A 17,250-nucleotide genomic window follows, 5' to 3' on the forward strand; every position below is an offset into this window, starting at 1 on the left:
CAGGGGAGAGCAATTAGGGGGCGATCAGGCCAGCAGGAGAGTGGTTAGGAGCAATTAGGCCCACAGGGAGGGGAGCAGTTAGGGGCAGTCAGGTTGGCAGGCAGGCGAGAGGTTAGGAGCCAGCGGTCCTGGATTGAGAGAGGGATGTTCAACTGCCAGTTTAGGCGCCCCCCACCCCGCCCGTGCATGAATATCGTGCATCTGTCCACTAGTCTATATATATAAAACCCTAATATGCAAATAGACCGAATGGTGGAACAACTGAACAACCAGTTGCTATGACGTGTGTTAACCACCAGGGAGAGTGGGAACATGGCGGGGGTTAGCAGCAGGCTTCAGAGCATGGAACATGGTGGGCATTGGTGGAGGTGGGATGGTGGAGCAGGTGAGCGGAGGCCCCAGACAAAGGCAGGGTGCCAGTCTCTGTCATAGCAGCGAGCCTCTGGTGGTTACTGAAAATTCTTTGCTCCCGCATGCCACAGTTCTGCCAGGTGTTCCCACCTGCTGTTGGCACCAGCACCACTCTTACCTTCTGCTGGCCCTGGAGCTGCCGCTTTCACTTGCTACCAGGGCCTGGTGCCAGCCCTAATTGCTCCGTGCCGTCAGCAGGTACAGGTGGCATCTGCTAGCCCTGATCGCCCTTCAGGGATTCTCCAACTCCCCCTGCTCCTGAGGGGCAATCAGGGCCAACACTCGCACCCACAGCTGGCAGCGGCCCCACTCGTACCCGCAGCCAGCACTGGAGCCACCGCTTGCACCCGCTGCTGGTGCCCGACACCGTTCCCGATTGCTCGGCACTGTCAGCAGATGTGAGCAGTGGCTGCTGGTCCTGATTGACTCTGAGGGCTTCTCCACCTCCCCCAGCTCCTGGGGGGCAGCAGCTGCTGCTCACACCTGCTGACAGTGCCAGCCCTGCTTGCTCTCACTGCTGGTGTAGGCCCCACTTGCTCCACACTGTCAGTAGGTGGGAGTGGGGCCAGTGCCATCAGCATGTAGGAGCAACAGTGGTGGGAGCGGGGCTGCCGGCAGACAGGGGACCAAGGGCTGCAGCAGAAGGTGCCAAGCAGGGGCTCGGAGGATGGGCCAAGACGCACCCCTGTGCCCATCACAGCCTCGTGGCCCACAGTTCCTTTCAAGGTGCACAAATTCGTGCACTGGGCCCTAGTATGTTATAAAAACATGTACATTGTGTAGACAAAAATGTGATGAATTATGCACTAAAACATCAATGTTTTTATAACTAATGAAAATATAAGTAACATATTTTTATTTATTTATCACGAATTGTATTAATTTGTGTCTTTCTCAATATTTACCACCCACTTGGTAACTTAAAGAAATATATACTGGAACTTTCTAATTGAATAATTACTTTCTATTGAATTGTTCCCAAAATTAATTAATGAGATGTAGAGAGCCCCTGGGAAGGCACATGGGCATTTCTTTAATAAATTGTCAGAAAAAAACTCGTGGCCCACAGTTCCTTTCAAGGTGCACAAATTCGTGCACTGGGCCCTAGTATGTTATAAAAACATGTACATTGTGTAGACAAAAATGTGATGAATTATGCACTAAAACATCAATGTTTTTATAACTAATGAAAATATAAGTAACATATTTTTATTTATTTATCACGAATTGTATTAATTTGTGTCTTTCTCAATATTTACCACCCACTTGGTAACTTAAAGAAATATATACTGGAACTTTCTAAAATTGAATAAACTTTCTATTGAATTGTTCCCAAAATTAATTAATGAGATGTAGAGAGTCCCTGGGAAGGCACATGGGCATTTCTTTAATAAATTGTCAGATGAATCCAGGGCAGTAGGCAGAGCCACGTCCTGGAAACACAACTTACCAAAAAGGCAGGAGTGTTCTCAGCTTGACCTTCATTTCCGCCCAGGTGCTGGGGAGTGGGTTTCATTATTTAAATCGAGCCAAGCACCAGGACTGAATATGACTCGTGCCCACCCAAAACTGACATTACAAGAATGAACATAATCTCCTTTGTCTTTACCTTTGGTGAAACTTCCTGGTATTTGGGTATAAAATAAACACACTGTATCGGTGCTGGGTCTCTGTCTATCCATTAGAAGAGGGCAGTGGTCCCACCAGGCCCCAGCTTTTCCTTCCATCTCTGTGTCTGTCTCTTTCTTTCATTTTCTCAATCCCCAGCAGACCCTATTAAATGAACCAGACCACACTCTAGCTGCCCTGGATGCGGAAAAGAGAGAACCCTCCATAATGAGAGCCTCTAGTTCTGAACTCTATTCCTAGATTTATCTCTAATAATTTCTGGGCTGATAAGACTATGTTCCTGAAATTTTCATTTTCCCATTGAATTGAAGATGGAACCACAGATAGGCTGACATTGTTTTTTTTTTACTATAGAAATCAACATATAATAAATCAGTGTATTAAATTGCAATACTTATTTTTTTTGTCACCTCAGCTCTACAATTAAAGCTTTAAACTTCTATTTTGAAGACATTATGTTTTTCAAATTAAAAGATAAGAGTTTGTGCATTTTTTAAAGTATGAAAATATACAAAATCCATATTGGGGTAAAAATTCATTCTTTTGCTGGTATTTTGACAGGAATTCAGGAGGGTGGGCGTGGGGGTAAATAAGAATTTTTCTCTCCCTTTCTGCATTTCTGTGTGAATGAATTTGTTTTTTATTTAAACTGAAGGACATTAATTGGTGAATACTGCCACAAAAGCGACTTTGGCTCTTTGAAAAACATAAAGGTCTTATGGGAATAGATCTTATATTGAGATCCAATTTTTCTTACTTGGAAGTATTGAGAAGATTTTTAGAAACAGAAAACACTGAAAAATTGTTTTAACTGAGTGCAATCTTAGAAATCATCTTTCTTCAAACTTTCATTTCTCAGAAAACAATTCTAAGGCTCAGAGAAGTCATATGGTTTGGACACAGTCACTGTATCACCTGCTGACAGAGGCCTTGTGTCCCAGCTGGTGGAGGGGGCTGGGTGTCCTGCACCAATACCTATGCTCACACACGTGCTTGCTGACAGAGGGACACTCTCTCCTGCTCATATAAAACAACCATAGCACTGCTGAGGTCTGCTTTTCTAGATCCTCTGTGAGAGATAAACTGGCAAAAAGGGGGAAAAAGTAGAGTTCAGTTTGGGGCAGTACCAGAATAACAGAAAGTGATTAAGTGTTAGCCTTTCTGGGGAAGTGAATCTCATGTTTAGAAAGAGGGAACTCCTGCCAGATCACTTTCCAATGAAAGAAGGCATCAGGAATGTTTAATACACAACTCAAAGCAGGTCAGCCAGTTGGTCAGAAGGTTGGAATTAATGAGTCAATAAAAGGCTCCACTTAATTAGATGTGAGACTTGTCCCCTGAACTGGTGAAAGCTGAATTCTCTTCACTAGATATGCCTGCATGGAATTCCTCATCCACATGGTTTGTTCTTGACAATATCTCCCAGCTTTGGGAAAAGAAGCACTATTGTGCTCATTGCACCAGTCCCGATGATTAACTCAAGGAGGAAAACAGGAGGTGGAAGATGTGAGACCCCAAAAAGTTCTAAGCAAATGAGTGTTCTCAAGACTTTGCTTCCTTGATGGAGCCAACATGTGAGGCTTCTTAAAAAGAGAGAGAAAGAGAGATACTGCTTGGAGTAGATATTCTCCTGGGGACCTCTTCCTCCTAAGCTGCTCCCCTTCCTCCAGCGTCTCTAGTAGAATTAACCAATGCACCCTAGAGCCTGGAGTTGGGAGCCCTGAGCCACTCATTCCCTCCCTGCCTCCACATCCCTCACCCCAGCTGCTGCAGTTGAACTACCCCTGATGGTACCTCAGTATGAGTCTCCAGCCTCCGGAACTCCACAGATGGGGGCAGCAGCAAAGCTATCCTGCCTTCACCCACCACACTTCACAGCAAGAAGGGCAGTGGGAGAACTCTGGGGTAAATCAGAACTAGAAGAAGAGATCAACTTCACGAGATATTGCAGTCCTTTGGATGCACATCCTGGGGGCATGTTCCCCGCCCAGGGCACACCAGGCAGCACAGTGTAGTGAGGACACTGCCCTGGAATTTTGGGACCTGAGGCTGGTTTCTGTTTCGCCTGCCAAGGTGCTGTCTGACCTTGGGACTGCTGTGACCTTCAGTCTCCTTGTGTGTATAATGGGAAAATGATGGAAGTTCCCTTCCATCACTTGTGTCCTTCTTTTACATATTGTAGTGTTTTGCTTTGTATTGAAGGTACTTCTATTTGGGCCTAGAGTTTTTTTTTCTGTGCCATCCTCACCTCCTCTCAGTCACATGGAGGAACTTGTTATTTTCAAAATGCACAGTGCTCTACCATGAGCATCTACTTCGCTTTCTGGACTTTTTTTTTTTTTTTAATCTGAATTGCCCTTCCCACATGCCTAGTAAAAAACACCTATTTATCTTTAAAAGTCCTCCCAAGGTAATCTTTGCTCTGAAATCTTCCCTGATTTTTCCCACTCCACCCCTTTTCTCCCATTGTTTTCTAATAACCATCTTCACCTGTACTGAGTTTCTATCAAAGTCTGGTTTGTATTACAACTGTAGGGGCTGCTTCTGGGGAGAGAATTCTCAGCACTTGGATCTAAAACAAAGTCCTTGAATTACTGCTTAGCTCTTCTCAGTAGAAGACACAGTCTGTGGCTCTGGTGGAGACTGCAGAATCCAGGATCCCTACCCCCTCAGGTGTCCTGCTTTCCTCTCTTATCAGTTGTTTCCTTTCTTTCTTTATTCACCTGAAAATATGTGTTTTTTGATTTTTTTAGAGAGAGAGGAAGGGAGACGAAGAGAGGGAAAGAGAGAAACATTGATGTGCGAGAGTAACATCAATTGGTTATTCCCCTATATTCCCCTCCCAACACACAACCCGACCAGGGATTGAAGCCACAACTCAGTATGTGCCCTGACCAAGCATTGAACCTGTAACCTTTTGGTGCACGGGATGATGCTCTAACCAATCGAACCACCAGGCCAGGTCTATCAGCACTTTTGTTTCACTTAGAAATCCAGGTCAATAATTAATGGCCCTGTGATAAGCTGTCAGAAGAGCTGGCACAAGTGGGTTACCCTTAAATATGGAAAGGAGTACTGGTGCTGGCCCTACAAGGGAAGGGCAGGGTGACTCTCCTAAAATGGGTGGAACCAAGGAGACCACTGAATTACCTATCCTGAAAGGTAATTAGGCCTTCTCCCAAGTCTCTGTCTTCCCTCAGACACCTTGAGCAATATCTGACCTCCTTTAAGAAGACCCAGGGTGGCACTCGGGGTGGGAAAGGACATAGGGAAGATGCACTCTGTCCTTGGGGCTGAGGAAAACTGATAGTGTTGGGAGGCTTAGAGTGAGAGGGAGGAGACTGGGCCCTTCTCTGTGTGTTCTAGAGACCAGGCTATTGACTGCACCTGGTGGGCTCACACACAGGTCAGAGCCGCCCTCTGGGAAAGTGCAACCTGTACCTGGTTGGCCTCAAACAAGGGCTCGGATGTTGGAACCCCTTTCTTCCTAGTTCACACTGTTGGATGGATGGATGTGAAATGGGCTTGGAAAGTGAAATGAGAAGTCTTGTAAAATGGGAGTCATCTATAGGAATGATAACCTGCACAGCCTCGAAAACATTTTACACTTTTGTCCTTGGCTCTAGGAGGATTTCAGAGATTAATTTCCAGGCACCTATGGAAGGGACAAATATGTACTTCCCTTCACTTTCCCACCTGCACCTGGGATCAGGCCAGTCACTGATGTGGTTTTATAATGGCCTGTGATCTTGGGAGCCTGCCTTGAACACTCCAGTTTATCCTTTCTCCTCTCTTTTGCGCATCTTCATCTGCACGTGAATAAACTTTGTCTAGTCTCTTCTGTTAATCTGACTTTCATCAGTTAATTCACAGGCCCACAAGCAGGAACCTAAATGGGTAGGAAAATTTTTCCTCCCAACTCCACTCAAGATGATAAAAGTACTATCTAAGGACTAAGACAAACAAAACATGGGTGGAGGGTGAGGTGGTGGGTGAACTACAGAAACATGAAACTAAAAGCTCATGCTATGCCATGGCTTCCTTAGCCCCACTGCTACTTTCAAACTTCTATACTTTAGCAAATAATGTTGACTCGACTAAAGATGTCTTGGCTATCACAGGGCAATACAATTTTGAAATTTGATTTAAAATTATTCTGTTCTTTCTACCATGGTCCCTTTCTTCTCTCCTCTACCTCTTTCCTCCTCTCTCCAGGATTTCAAAACTGCCTGCTATTTTAAGCTCATGTTTTTAGCAAAACCAAGGTCTGCCTATTACTTGACTCCACCCCCTGTAAAAAGCAATTCAGAGATCACCCAATGTTATTTAAACAGTTTCCTTTGCACAGAACCTCAACACCACTCCCTATGAACAATCACTGACCTACCATTGATAGATGCTTTCTAAGCACTACTTGAAGCACTTTGCACATCTGACCTTATTTCAGTGTAATAACAAATCTAAAAGGTACATATTATTATCCCCATTTTAGAGACCAGGAAACTGAGGAGCAGGGAAATAAGTCAAGTTGTGTAACTTGCCCAGCTTTTAAGGTGCTAAACTACAATTTGGATGGAGACAGTCTCAATCCAGAGCATGGACAGCCTTCACCCTGAGGCCAGTTCCTCCCTGAGTGTCCCTGGTGTTGGAGCTGTGGCCCCAGCACTGCAGTTCAGAGCCAGTGAGTTTGTCAGCTACTTTAGGATAAATACATTCAAGAGGAAGAAACTTCATGTTTTTTATGTTAAAGCAGTTACTGAAGAGGCACATGAAACAGAAACAGCACCTTCATGTTGGGATGTGGAATTTCTAAGCAGTTAGCTGCAGTGAATGAACAGCCCTTTCAGAATGGTTTTGAAAAGATGAGCCAGTGGATTAAAGAGGGGAAGTTGTGGGAGTTGCCAATTAACAACGAAGCAGGTTTTGATGATGGTTCAGAATGTAATAAACATAATTTCTGAATAAATACCTGCAGTATTTTCCAAAACAAAGACCAGTTCACTACTTAATGGAGCTGGTGACTGTGGCCTGTTAGGGTCACCAAAGGAGAAGCACATGGAGCCAAAGTGGCAAGGGATTCTAAAATTATTAGGTCATCTGGATACCAGATGGGCTGAGCCCTCAAATGGTGCCAGCACACAGGAACAGGGAGTCAGAGATTTTAAAGGACTGTAGTCGGGCTTTTTCTGGGCAGAGAATTCTCTGGGTGGTCCGGATCCTAGGAAGGTCTGGAGGGGAGAGATAATGGTCTCAGCAAGTGGAATGTGGTCTAAGCAAGAGGGAATGTCCATTGTAAAATGGCCTCAAGGTCAGCTTCCAGGGGAGGGAGTATCGATTCAATGGTTTGATTAGAACTAACATGGCCTTTCCAAAACCCCATATCTGAATGTTAAATAGAAAGTGAAACACATTGAGTGGTATAGAAGTTATTTTAATGAAAAACAGGACATTCTGAAAGAAAGTGACATACAAACCATACTGTTCAATGGAAAAAAATGGAAGTTTTTATTTCAAGCTGTTGGAGATTGATATTATAACTAAATAAAATAATTTTCCTAGAAAAAAATAATAAATCTAGAGCATGGAGGAAATTTTGCTATTTCTCACTCAAACAGTACCAAAATTATCGCAACAAAAAGAGATCTCTACCTAGGAGGGAATTCTGCTGCTAAGAAACTTGATGCTCTCTATTTTTTCTCTGAAAGAGAATTTGGGTTTTAATTTATCTTCAGTTTCTCTACTTAACTCTGACCTACAGGATGAGTGGTCACTGAAGATAAAAATTGTCACACACTCACCTCAGAATGTTGAAGTGACCAGAACTGGGTGAGGCCATGTAGAGGCTTCCTTCTTACCCAAACTGTTCAGGCACTCTCCCCTCCTTCTCCAGATCTGGGAAGCCTGCCAGCTAGAGACAGCTGGATACCTCTCCTACTTTCCCCAGGAGAGCTGCTGTTAGGAGATTGGTAATTCTGGTCAAAACCACTGCAGGACTCTTGGGGAGAGAGAGGACCTCCCTTTCCCCCCCCCTCTCTTGATTACATATTATGTGTACTTTGCTAACTTCCAAGGGCTATTTGGTGACATGGCCCCCAAAGAGATAACAAAGACTTGGTTGGGGTTTGAGCATCAGGGCCTTAGTGACTTTCCCTGCTACCCCTATGAACCAGCAGAGAGATGAGATTCGAATGGCAAGAAAGACTCCTATAGGCAGACTCATTCCCTCCAGCAATCCTGGAAAGAGGGGAGCCTGGGCCATTCCCCACTGTCCTCAGGGTTGCTCCTCCCACCCTTCTCATCTTGGAAGCCAAGCCCCTTTATAATCTCATAAGCTCCACTCCCCAGGGATCCAGTGACTGCAGAAACTAGTCTTCCACTTAAGCTTGCCTGGTATCCAAGCTAGAGTCCCAGGTAAGAGACCCAAGAGATGGTCTTGGGAGCAGATTCTGCTTGAGGTCTGGAGAGGAGGGAGGCATGGTGGGCAAGGCTAAAACCTAAGCTAGGGCTAGGGCTGCAAATGTAGCTAGGGACAGGGCTGGGATGGGAGTGAGCATTCTGGCTGCAGAGAACACATGGGGCTGGAGAAGGAGCAGTCCCAGGTCGGGGAGGCAAGCATCTCTCTTTGGAATACAATGGCATCTCTTTATGATGCCAGTGCCAGGCACTGGGTTGAGTTTCCCTAGTGTTGCAGGACAACGGAGCTCTCTCCGCCATCACCCTATATGTCATGACATTAACCGCGATACAATTTGACTCATGGTTTATACAGAAAGATCTTCTATTGACCCACTAGAACACGGAGTATACATGTATTTTAGCCCTAGCTAGTTTGGCTCAGTGGATAGAGCATCCGCCTGCAGACTGAAGGTTCCTGGGTTCAATTCCAATCAAGGGCACGTGCCGGGGTTGTGGGCTCAGGTTGTGGACTTGATCCCCAGTAGGGGATGGGCAGGAGGCAGACTGGTCAATGATTCTTTCTCATTGTTGATCTTTCTATCTCTCCCTCTCCCCTCCTCCCTGAAATCAATAAAATTTATTTTTTAAAAAGTATTTTAGATTAAAAAAACCTTTAATATTCAAAAACAGGACCCCTGGGATTTTAGATCACTTTGGAGGTCACCACCCAGAGGGGAAGACCCACCTCTCTGTCACTAGTAGGGGTCAAATGCTTTTGGAGGCGAGTACATGTGAGTGTCGCATCACTTGGAAAATCTTGCAGGAAGAAGGGTGTCTTTCAGGCTGACCTGAAGGGAGACTGTAAGCCAGGGAGATCACAGGTGGCACCTGGGGTTCTCTTCTAACGTGATGCTTTTCCTCCTCTCTCCCTTCACTGACTAGGCTCCTCCAGAGGACTGAGGCCACCATGGCTCAGGAGAAGTCCCTCATCCTGTTCCCACTGCTAGTCCTGGTGCTGTTAGTGCTGGGGTGGGTCCAGCCTTCCCTGGGCAGGGAATCACGGGCCATGAAGTTCCAGCGGCAACACATGGACCCAGACGGCCCCAACAACAACTCCAACTACTGCAACCAAATGATGAGGCGCCGGCATATGACAGAGGGATGGTGCAAGCCAGTGAACACCTTCGTGCACGAGCCTCTGGTAGATGTCCAGGCCGTTTGCCTCCAGGGAAACATCACCTGCAAGAATGGGCAGCCCAACTGCCACAAGAGCAACTCCAGCATGAATATCACAGACTGTCATGAGACGAGTGGCTCCAAGTACCCCAACTGTGACTACCAGACCAGCCAGAAAGAGAGGCACATCATCGTGGCCTGTGAGGGAAACCCATACGTGCCCGTCCACTTTGATGCTTCAGTAGAGGTCTCCATCGGAGATCAGAGCAGTGAGATGCCCCGAGAGTCACCTGTCTCTCCCTCATCCTTGCTACCACTGAGGGAAATGACTCAAGGTAGGGCTGCTATGCAACACAAAAGTGTTTCCCTGGCCTGAGACTTGTGCCTCGTGGTTTGGGGGGTGAGAAGTGGGTTGTGAAGTGAGTCCCATGTGAACCACTTTACTGCTTCTTTCAATAAAACTCAGTTACAACTACCTGGCTTCCTGAAGCTGTCTCCATTCAGGTTACTGTTAATGTGATTGCTTTCCTGCCAGAAGGTGAGAACTGCAAATCTGGTTAACTTTGGTGAGCAGCAAGTAGAATCATTAAATGCCCCCTCTTCTAACTTGGCTTTTAGAGAATTCTTTTTGGAGATAATCTCTTTTTCAAGTAGATTCCTTGATCTCTTTTTCAAGATTCCTTGATGCCAAACATAAAATGTTAAATGTGGAAGAAAGACTATTCCATGGTATGATTCCTGTCCCATAATCTGGTGGAGGGCCAGAACAGAGATTGCTTCCCATAAATCCCCCTTAGAGACTGTCAGATCACAATTGATGTCCTTTCTGAAATAAATCAGGACCCCTCCCCCGACTCCAGTGACTTGCTCCTTCCTGGAACAGGCCATTGTCCTGATCTGGTCAAGCATGTAAAGTAATTTCTGTACCTGGTATCATTCTTGTATTATTATCCCTGATTATCCCCCCACCCCTTTTAGCCTAAGTAAATTCATTGGCACCTGCCAGGTGTCCCAGGGATCCATTCTATCTCACAGCCACCCAAGACGGACCTTGTATGTAAGTTTCCCTTAGTGAATTCTATTAATTACCAGACTGGAGTGACCAGCCTCTTTCATTGGTCTTTCCTTGCCCTCCCCTTAGTGAAGTAGGTTTTTAGTCCTGGGACCTTTCCCGGGGTCTGCATGTACTAACAAGTGTGGGCTGGTTAGATAAAAGGGTGCTGCAGAGGACACTCATGCTGGGTGAACCTACTAAAATCTCTGACACAGAAGGAAGGACAGTGTGACATCAGGAAGACCCTGCCCAGCTTCAGAGTGGGAGGGGGAGGAGGGTATGAAATTATGATACTAAATTTTCTTTTCTCTACTCTTTCTTTTTTCTTTCTGTTTGAGTGAGCTATTACTAAATCAGAAAAATGACCATCTCTTACTTGGAAAATTGGAACTGTCCATTTAGGAGCTAGAAGGGATTTTAGAAGGAAAAAAAGTAGATTTCCACTGTGTATAAACTTTCATTCAACTGCTGTAGAAGAACTTCTAAACAACGATGTAGTTTCACAGTAGCCTCTACAGAAGGCATGAGAGGAGTAAGGATGTACATGGCACCTCTGTCCTAATGTAACCCCTGCTTTCTATAGAGGAGCAACCTGAATCTCAGAAAGGTTAAGTGGCTTGCTCAGGGCTGCCGCTAATTAGTGGCACAGCTGGGAGTAGACCCTAGGTCTCCTTGCTTCCCAATCATCCTTTCTGCCACCAGAGTCAACTCAAGAAAAAAATTCCGAGTCTTCCGGCTTCACTACATGCTGTGGACTTGTGGCTCTTCCTGAGCTGGCGGCTCTCACAGATTCCCAGGGTACTTGGCCTGTGAGTCTGTTTAGTTCTTGGCAAAGCTTCCTTACATTTCTTGGACAGACTCAGCTTCTGTCATCACTTAGTCATTTTATTTGTCCCTTTGTTTTACAGCTGTATCTGACTCTAGACAAGGTCATAGGGAGAGGAAGGCCCTACTTCCAACCAGTTTAACTACTTCTGTTATTGTCTTTATATACTACATTTAAAAATGATGGAAGTGGCTATTTTTCTTCTGTAAACTGAATTCTTTTCTTTTCTTTTCTTTTCTTTTCTTTTCTTTCTATCTTTCTTTCTGTCTGTCTGTCTTTCTATTTTCTTTTCTGAGTGAGTCACTAAATCAGAAAAATAGCCATCTATTACTTGGAAAATTGGAACCTTCCATTTAGGAGCTAGAAGGGATTTTAGAGGTAAAAAAATTAGATTTCAACTTGTAAACAAAGTTTAATTGGAAGTGCCTATTTGGACTGCTGTAGAAGAACTTCTAAGCCATAATGTAGTTGAACAGTAGCCTCTGCGGAAGGCAGGAGAGAAGTAAGCATATACATGCCTCCCATTTGCCTCCCCTGTTCTATTGTAACCCCTGCTTTCTACAGAGGAACAAGCTGAATCTCAAAAAGGTTAAGTGGCTTGCTCAGGGCTGCCGCTAATTAGTGGCACAGCTGGGAGTAGACCCTAGGTCTCCTTGCTTCCCAATCATCCTTTCTGCCACCAGAGTCAACTCAAGAAAAAAATTCCGAGTCTTCCGGCTTCACTACATGCTGTGGACTTGTGGCTCTTCCTGAGCTGGCGGCTCTCACAGATTCCCAGGGTACTTGGCCTGTGAGTCTGTTTAGTTCTTGGCAAAGCTTCCTTACATTTCTTGGACAGACTCAGCTTCTGTCATCACTTAGTCATTTTATTTGTCCCTTTTTTTTACAGCTGCATCTGACTCTAGACAAGGTCATAGGGAGAGAGAGGCCCTAATTCCAATCAGTTTCACCACTTGTCATTGTCTTTATATACTACATTTATAAATGTTGGAAATGGCTATTTTTCTCCTGTAAACTAGATTCTTAGCCCTGGGAGCTTCTATATAAGGAGGAAGCCTGCAGGTGAGAGTGGTCAGATATACCTGCATTTCTGCGGTAATGGGAGTCTCACTCCTTACCAGCAATGAGGATGCAGGAGGGGGAAAAAAGGAAACTTTAAGTTTTTAGATTTTTTTTTCTGGAGACAGAATTTTTCTTATCTCACCCTTCTTCCCAAGCCTGAAGCTCCTCAGTTTTCCTCTTTCTTAGTGGAACTTCTAAGAATGCTGACTTGGTGTTTTGCTGCATTTGTAACTGCATATCACCACCTCTGTTTTCTGGGTCTTTGTGCTTCCTGGGTGTTAACTGGAAGATAAAAAGCAAAAATGAGATGAAAAAAAAATGAGAAGCAATACGCATTTATTTAAGATACAAAAGAACTGCAATTTGGGAGAAAAAATTCAGGCAGAAACCCATATAGTGTTCCCCCTTTATAGGGACTCAGGGTTTTATGGGGAAAAGGGAGGAAGATTAGATATGTTGTATTAAAGAAGATTTATCGGTACTAGATGAGGTAGGGTTAGATTTGTACTTCATGGGTTGGCTTGAGATTCACCTGAAATTGTATTCAATTTGTTGGTTCGAAATTTGGTCATTCTCAAAGTCTAATTTCATCAGTCTCTACAAATAGGATAGTCTTGGCCTTCTTGGAATTATGGTGGTTTGGTCCAGCTTGGAAGATAAAGAAAAATAAGACGTGCAAAGCAGTTCCTCTGAAATGGCTACTTAGGCTCTATTTTAATATGGCTCCACTCATGTTATCTTTCACCTGGGCCATGAGACTGCTCAGACCTCCATCTGTAGAATAACGTGATAAGTGACAACAGAGGGTCCAGGTTCAGACTTGCACAGCCAGGAGCCAATGGGAAGGAAAGTGGTCTGAAGAGGTGAAGACTGGGAGAAGAAAGATGGGGTCCTGTCCTGGAGGGGTCCAGTTCAGTCAAGAAGAGAAACAGCCATCAGGAGACAAATCAGAGGTCTCTGTTCTGTGGGGAGCCTATTGCTATCCCACAAAAAAAGGAGTACTAGTTCCTCCTGATGTTAATGTCAGAATTACACCTCAGTCCTTGAGTTCAGCTAAAAAAGAATTCAGAGCCAAAGAACTGAAATGCAAGCAAATGTTTATTTAGAAAGTCACAGGGGTAGAAGAAATGAGGCAAATGTGCTGCATGACTTAAGAAACAAATTACAGTGGCAAAAGAAGGGCCCTTGGAGCTTAGGAGAAAGAAAGGTAAAGATAATGCACCTGAGGGAAGATGGGGAAAGGCACCATTATGCTCCATAGAGAGAGTGCCTGGGAACAAAAGTGGGTGTGGAGAGATGTGGGTGTACTCAAGAGAGGAAGAACACCTGCTGGGTTCTTCATCTTCAGGGTTTTTATTTGTTTTCTAAAGGTGGGGATTTTAGGGGAGTTCTCATGGGAGGATCTCAATAGCATATTCATCAGCTTTCCAAGTGTGTCCTTTCAGGGTCATGGTCTCTATTGATTGACTGGTGCTAGGGTAGGAGATCCTGATGTCAGCCATGTTGTTGCTTCATCTGGTTTTGCTGCTTTTCTGGGCCTGGAGTTGAAACTCAACTGAAGTCTAGATGTTATCTCTAGTTTGACCAAAACTCTCTCTGTGGTCAACAGATCCCAGCCTTTGTTCCTAAGATTATTAGATGCAGGTCAGAACCTCATTGTTCTGGGGGCTTAATGCTTAATGTTTAAGGGAGTGGTCATGCAAGGGCTTGTATGGGAGTTCTATGATTCTATTCTCTGGCCCCTTTGTTCCTCTTCTAAAGGGGGTCTAAATTGCATGATTAATGATATAAAAGTTCAAAGGGTCTAAACTGCATCATTAGGGACATGCTAGGGAGGAAAGGTCACCTTGGGGGTAAGGTCCGAGCCTATAATACTTGTTTTCTCTAGTTTTGTCCCTTGTTAGGCACCCAGGAATTTCCACTCTGGCCTTTGGTTCCTGCTCTGCTCATACCTGTCTAGATGCCTACTCTGTTACCGGAAGACTAACCCAGGCAAATTAACATTAAAATGGAGGTACTAATGTGGGTGTGTGCTTACAGGCTGAAATAATCGTATCCAATGAAGAATAATGTTGATTTTCAGAATATTCTTTAAACCAAACAAGCTTCAATAATTCTACATTTTCAGTACACAGATAAACACATGTTAGTGTCCCAGTTCTTCCTTACCCCTGTAGCGTTAAGTGTATCTGATATTGCAGGCAGTTAGACAGATATGACCAGAGTAGAAACTACAGGCCAGATACAGAAGGTTACCAGGATAGAAAGTCCCGGGTGCCTAACAATGGGGAAAACTTCATAAACAAGTATTGTATGGTGGGACTTCACCCCAAGGTGTCCTTTCCTCCCCTGGCATATCACTGGTCATGCAGTTTACACATCCTAACCTTTCATATCTCTGGTCAAACAGTTCAGATTCTCCCCTGAACTTACACCCCTTGGAATGTTGCTAGTCATGAGGGAGACAGAACAAGGAGGCCAGAGAATAGCATCATACAACTCCCATATGACCCTTGTATGACCATTCCCTTAAGCATTAAGCCCCTAGAACAGTGATGGTGAACCTTTTGAGCTCGGCGTGTCAGCATTTTGAAAAACCCTAACTTAACTCTGGTGCCATGTCACATATAGAAATTTTTTGATATTTGCAACTATAGTAAAACAAAGATTTATATTTCTGATATTTATTTTATATATTTAAATGCCATTTAACAAAGAAAAATCAACCAAAAAAAATGAGTTCATAGGTTCTCCATCACTGCCCTAGAACAGTGAGGTTCTGACCCTCATCTAATAATCTTAGGAACAATGCCTTGGATCTGTTGACCAAGGAGAGAGTTTTGGTCAAACTAGAGAAAACATCTAGGCCTCAATTGTGTTTCAGCTCCAGGCCCAGAAAAGCAGCAAAACCAGATGAAGCAATGACATCCTGCCTTTGGGACCAGATGCAATGACTAATGATCTCCTACCCTAGTAGGAGATCACCACCTTGAAAGGACACACTTGGAAAGCTGATGAAGATTCTATTGAGATCCTCCCCTGAGACCTCTTCTAAAACCCACACCTTTGGAAAATACATAAAAGCCATCAAGATGAAGAAGGACCAGGCGCCTCTCTCTCTCTCTCTTTCCCCCACACCTTTCCCTATCTCAGGTACACTCTCTCTCTAGAGCACGCCCAAGCCTTTCCTTCCCCCTTTCTTCCATCAGGTGCATTGGCTTTGCTTTCTTTCTTCTAAGCTCCAAAGGCCCTTGTTTGCTTCTGTAACTTGCTTCCTGAGTCCATGCAGTCTAGCTGGCTCACTTCTTCCATGGCTCACTTCTTTTACCCTGTGACTTTCTAAATAAACTTTTGCTTGTACTACAGTTGCTTGGCTCTGAATTTTTTTTTCTTAGCAAAACTCAAGGACCAAGGTGCAACATCTTGTGTCGTTCACTGTTCACATATCCACAAAATTATACTGTTTTCTGCTCTTCTGGCCTGCTGATTCTCTCCTGCCTCTCTTTGTGGTAAATTCTTCCTTCATTTCCAGGGGCCAATAGTCCCTCAGTCCAGGATTACATCCACAATTAAAATGAGTCCTTCAATTAACAGTAAGTGATAGACATATCAGATTCCTTCTTTCCCAGAGCTGCCTCATCAGTATTTGCATGTTGACCTTTCTCTCTGTGAAATGGAAGGCCTGCTCCCAATCCCCACGCTTGCCTCCTAAGTCTGAGTCAGACCTCACAGAGCAAGTGGGATCACTAGGGGCTCTGAATCTATTCAGTCATGCCAGAAAGCACTTTAATATTGTTTTTGGAAATTGATCATGAATGTGGGACAGCTCTCCACATGCACAACCCATGATTTATGATGCTGGTCCTACCTAGAAGGTATGTTCCCAGTACAAGGTTTGTGTGCTCAATGCGAAAAAAAAAAAAAAAATCAATAAAATATATTCTAAAAAATAATATACTTATAAAAAAAAAGATCCAGTTCAAGAAGATAGGATGGTGGAGGGGTGTTGAGGAGTGCCTTGTATCTTCTCTGAATCCATGTTAAGAGAACCCAGAATTCAGGTGACTATGTCAAGGAAAGGGAGGAATGGCAGTTGAGTGAGGTTCTTAGACAGTTAGGCATGACTGGAATCCAAGAAAGAGCAAGAACTTTCTAAATCTTTTTGTTCCCATCAGTCCCCTGACCACCAGCTGAACTGAGTCTGGTCTGGAGACTCCTGTAAATCTTTGATGAACTGTCATTATCTTGTATATATTTCCTCACCTCTTTGGAAAATTCTCCTTCTGACAAGTGGCTGCTCTTATAAAAACTCAAACCTTAAGCAGAATTCCTCCAGTTAATTAGTATATCTATAGTGGGAGATATTAGCCTGAAGGCCATGGGAAAAAAGCAGATTAGAATTAAGATATCAGAGAGAGCAAGCATTTCACTGTTTCAGGTACAAAAGGAAAGTGTATCTCTTGAAGACTAGACAGTGGCACACCTGGCAGCATATCAGCACTGTTTCCCAGGAGCATCTTTCTGGGGGACAAATCCCAGAAGGTCTGCAATTCATCCAGTGAATTCACATGTACTTTGGGTTTCTTTGTGGTTTGCAGTAAGTGTAGGTGGAAAGGTGTTTTCTCACCATCCCCCCTCCATGCTTATTTTCTTTCTCATTCCCTTAAGGTCTTCTTAATTAACAATTAACAACAAA

General features: G+C 44.2%; 1 protein-coding gene across 1 annotated transcript; it reads left to right on the forward strand.

The window, feature by feature from the left end:
• The first annotated feature begins 8,388 nt into the window (after positions 1-8,388).
• On the forward strand, positions 8,389-15,675 carry LOC102254467 (ribonuclease pancreatic). The gene is made up of 3 exons (XM_005862005.2): positions 8,389-8,451; positions 9,379-9,947; positions 15,439-15,675. The coding sequence occupies exons 2-3, from the start codon at positions 9,404-9,406 to the stop codon at positions 15,477-15,479; spliced, it is 585 nt and encodes a 194-aa protein (XP_005862067.2). The 5' UTR covers positions 8,389-8,451; positions 9,379-9,403; the 3' UTR covers positions 15,480-15,675.
• Positions 15,676-17,250: the final 1,575 nt, after the last annotated feature.

This window comes from Myotis brandtii, unplaced genomic scaffold, assembly GCF_000412655.1.
Source record: "Myotis brandtii unplaced genomic scaffold, ASM41265v1 scaffold1571, whole genome shotgun sequence".
NCBI classification, from domain to species: domain Eukaryota; kingdom Metazoa; phylum Chordata; class Mammalia; order Chiroptera; family Vespertilionidae; genus Myotis; species Myotis brandtii.

Coding starts and splice junctions, on each gene's coding strand:
- LOC102254467 (XM_005862005.2), top strand. CDS start 9,404: ATGGCTCAGGAGAAGTCCCTCATCCTGTTCCCACTGCTAGTCCTGGTG. Junction 9,948..15,438: donor ACTGAGGGAAATGACTCAAG/GTAGGGCTGCTA, acceptor ATTGTGTTTCAG/CTCCAGGCCCAGAAAAGCAG.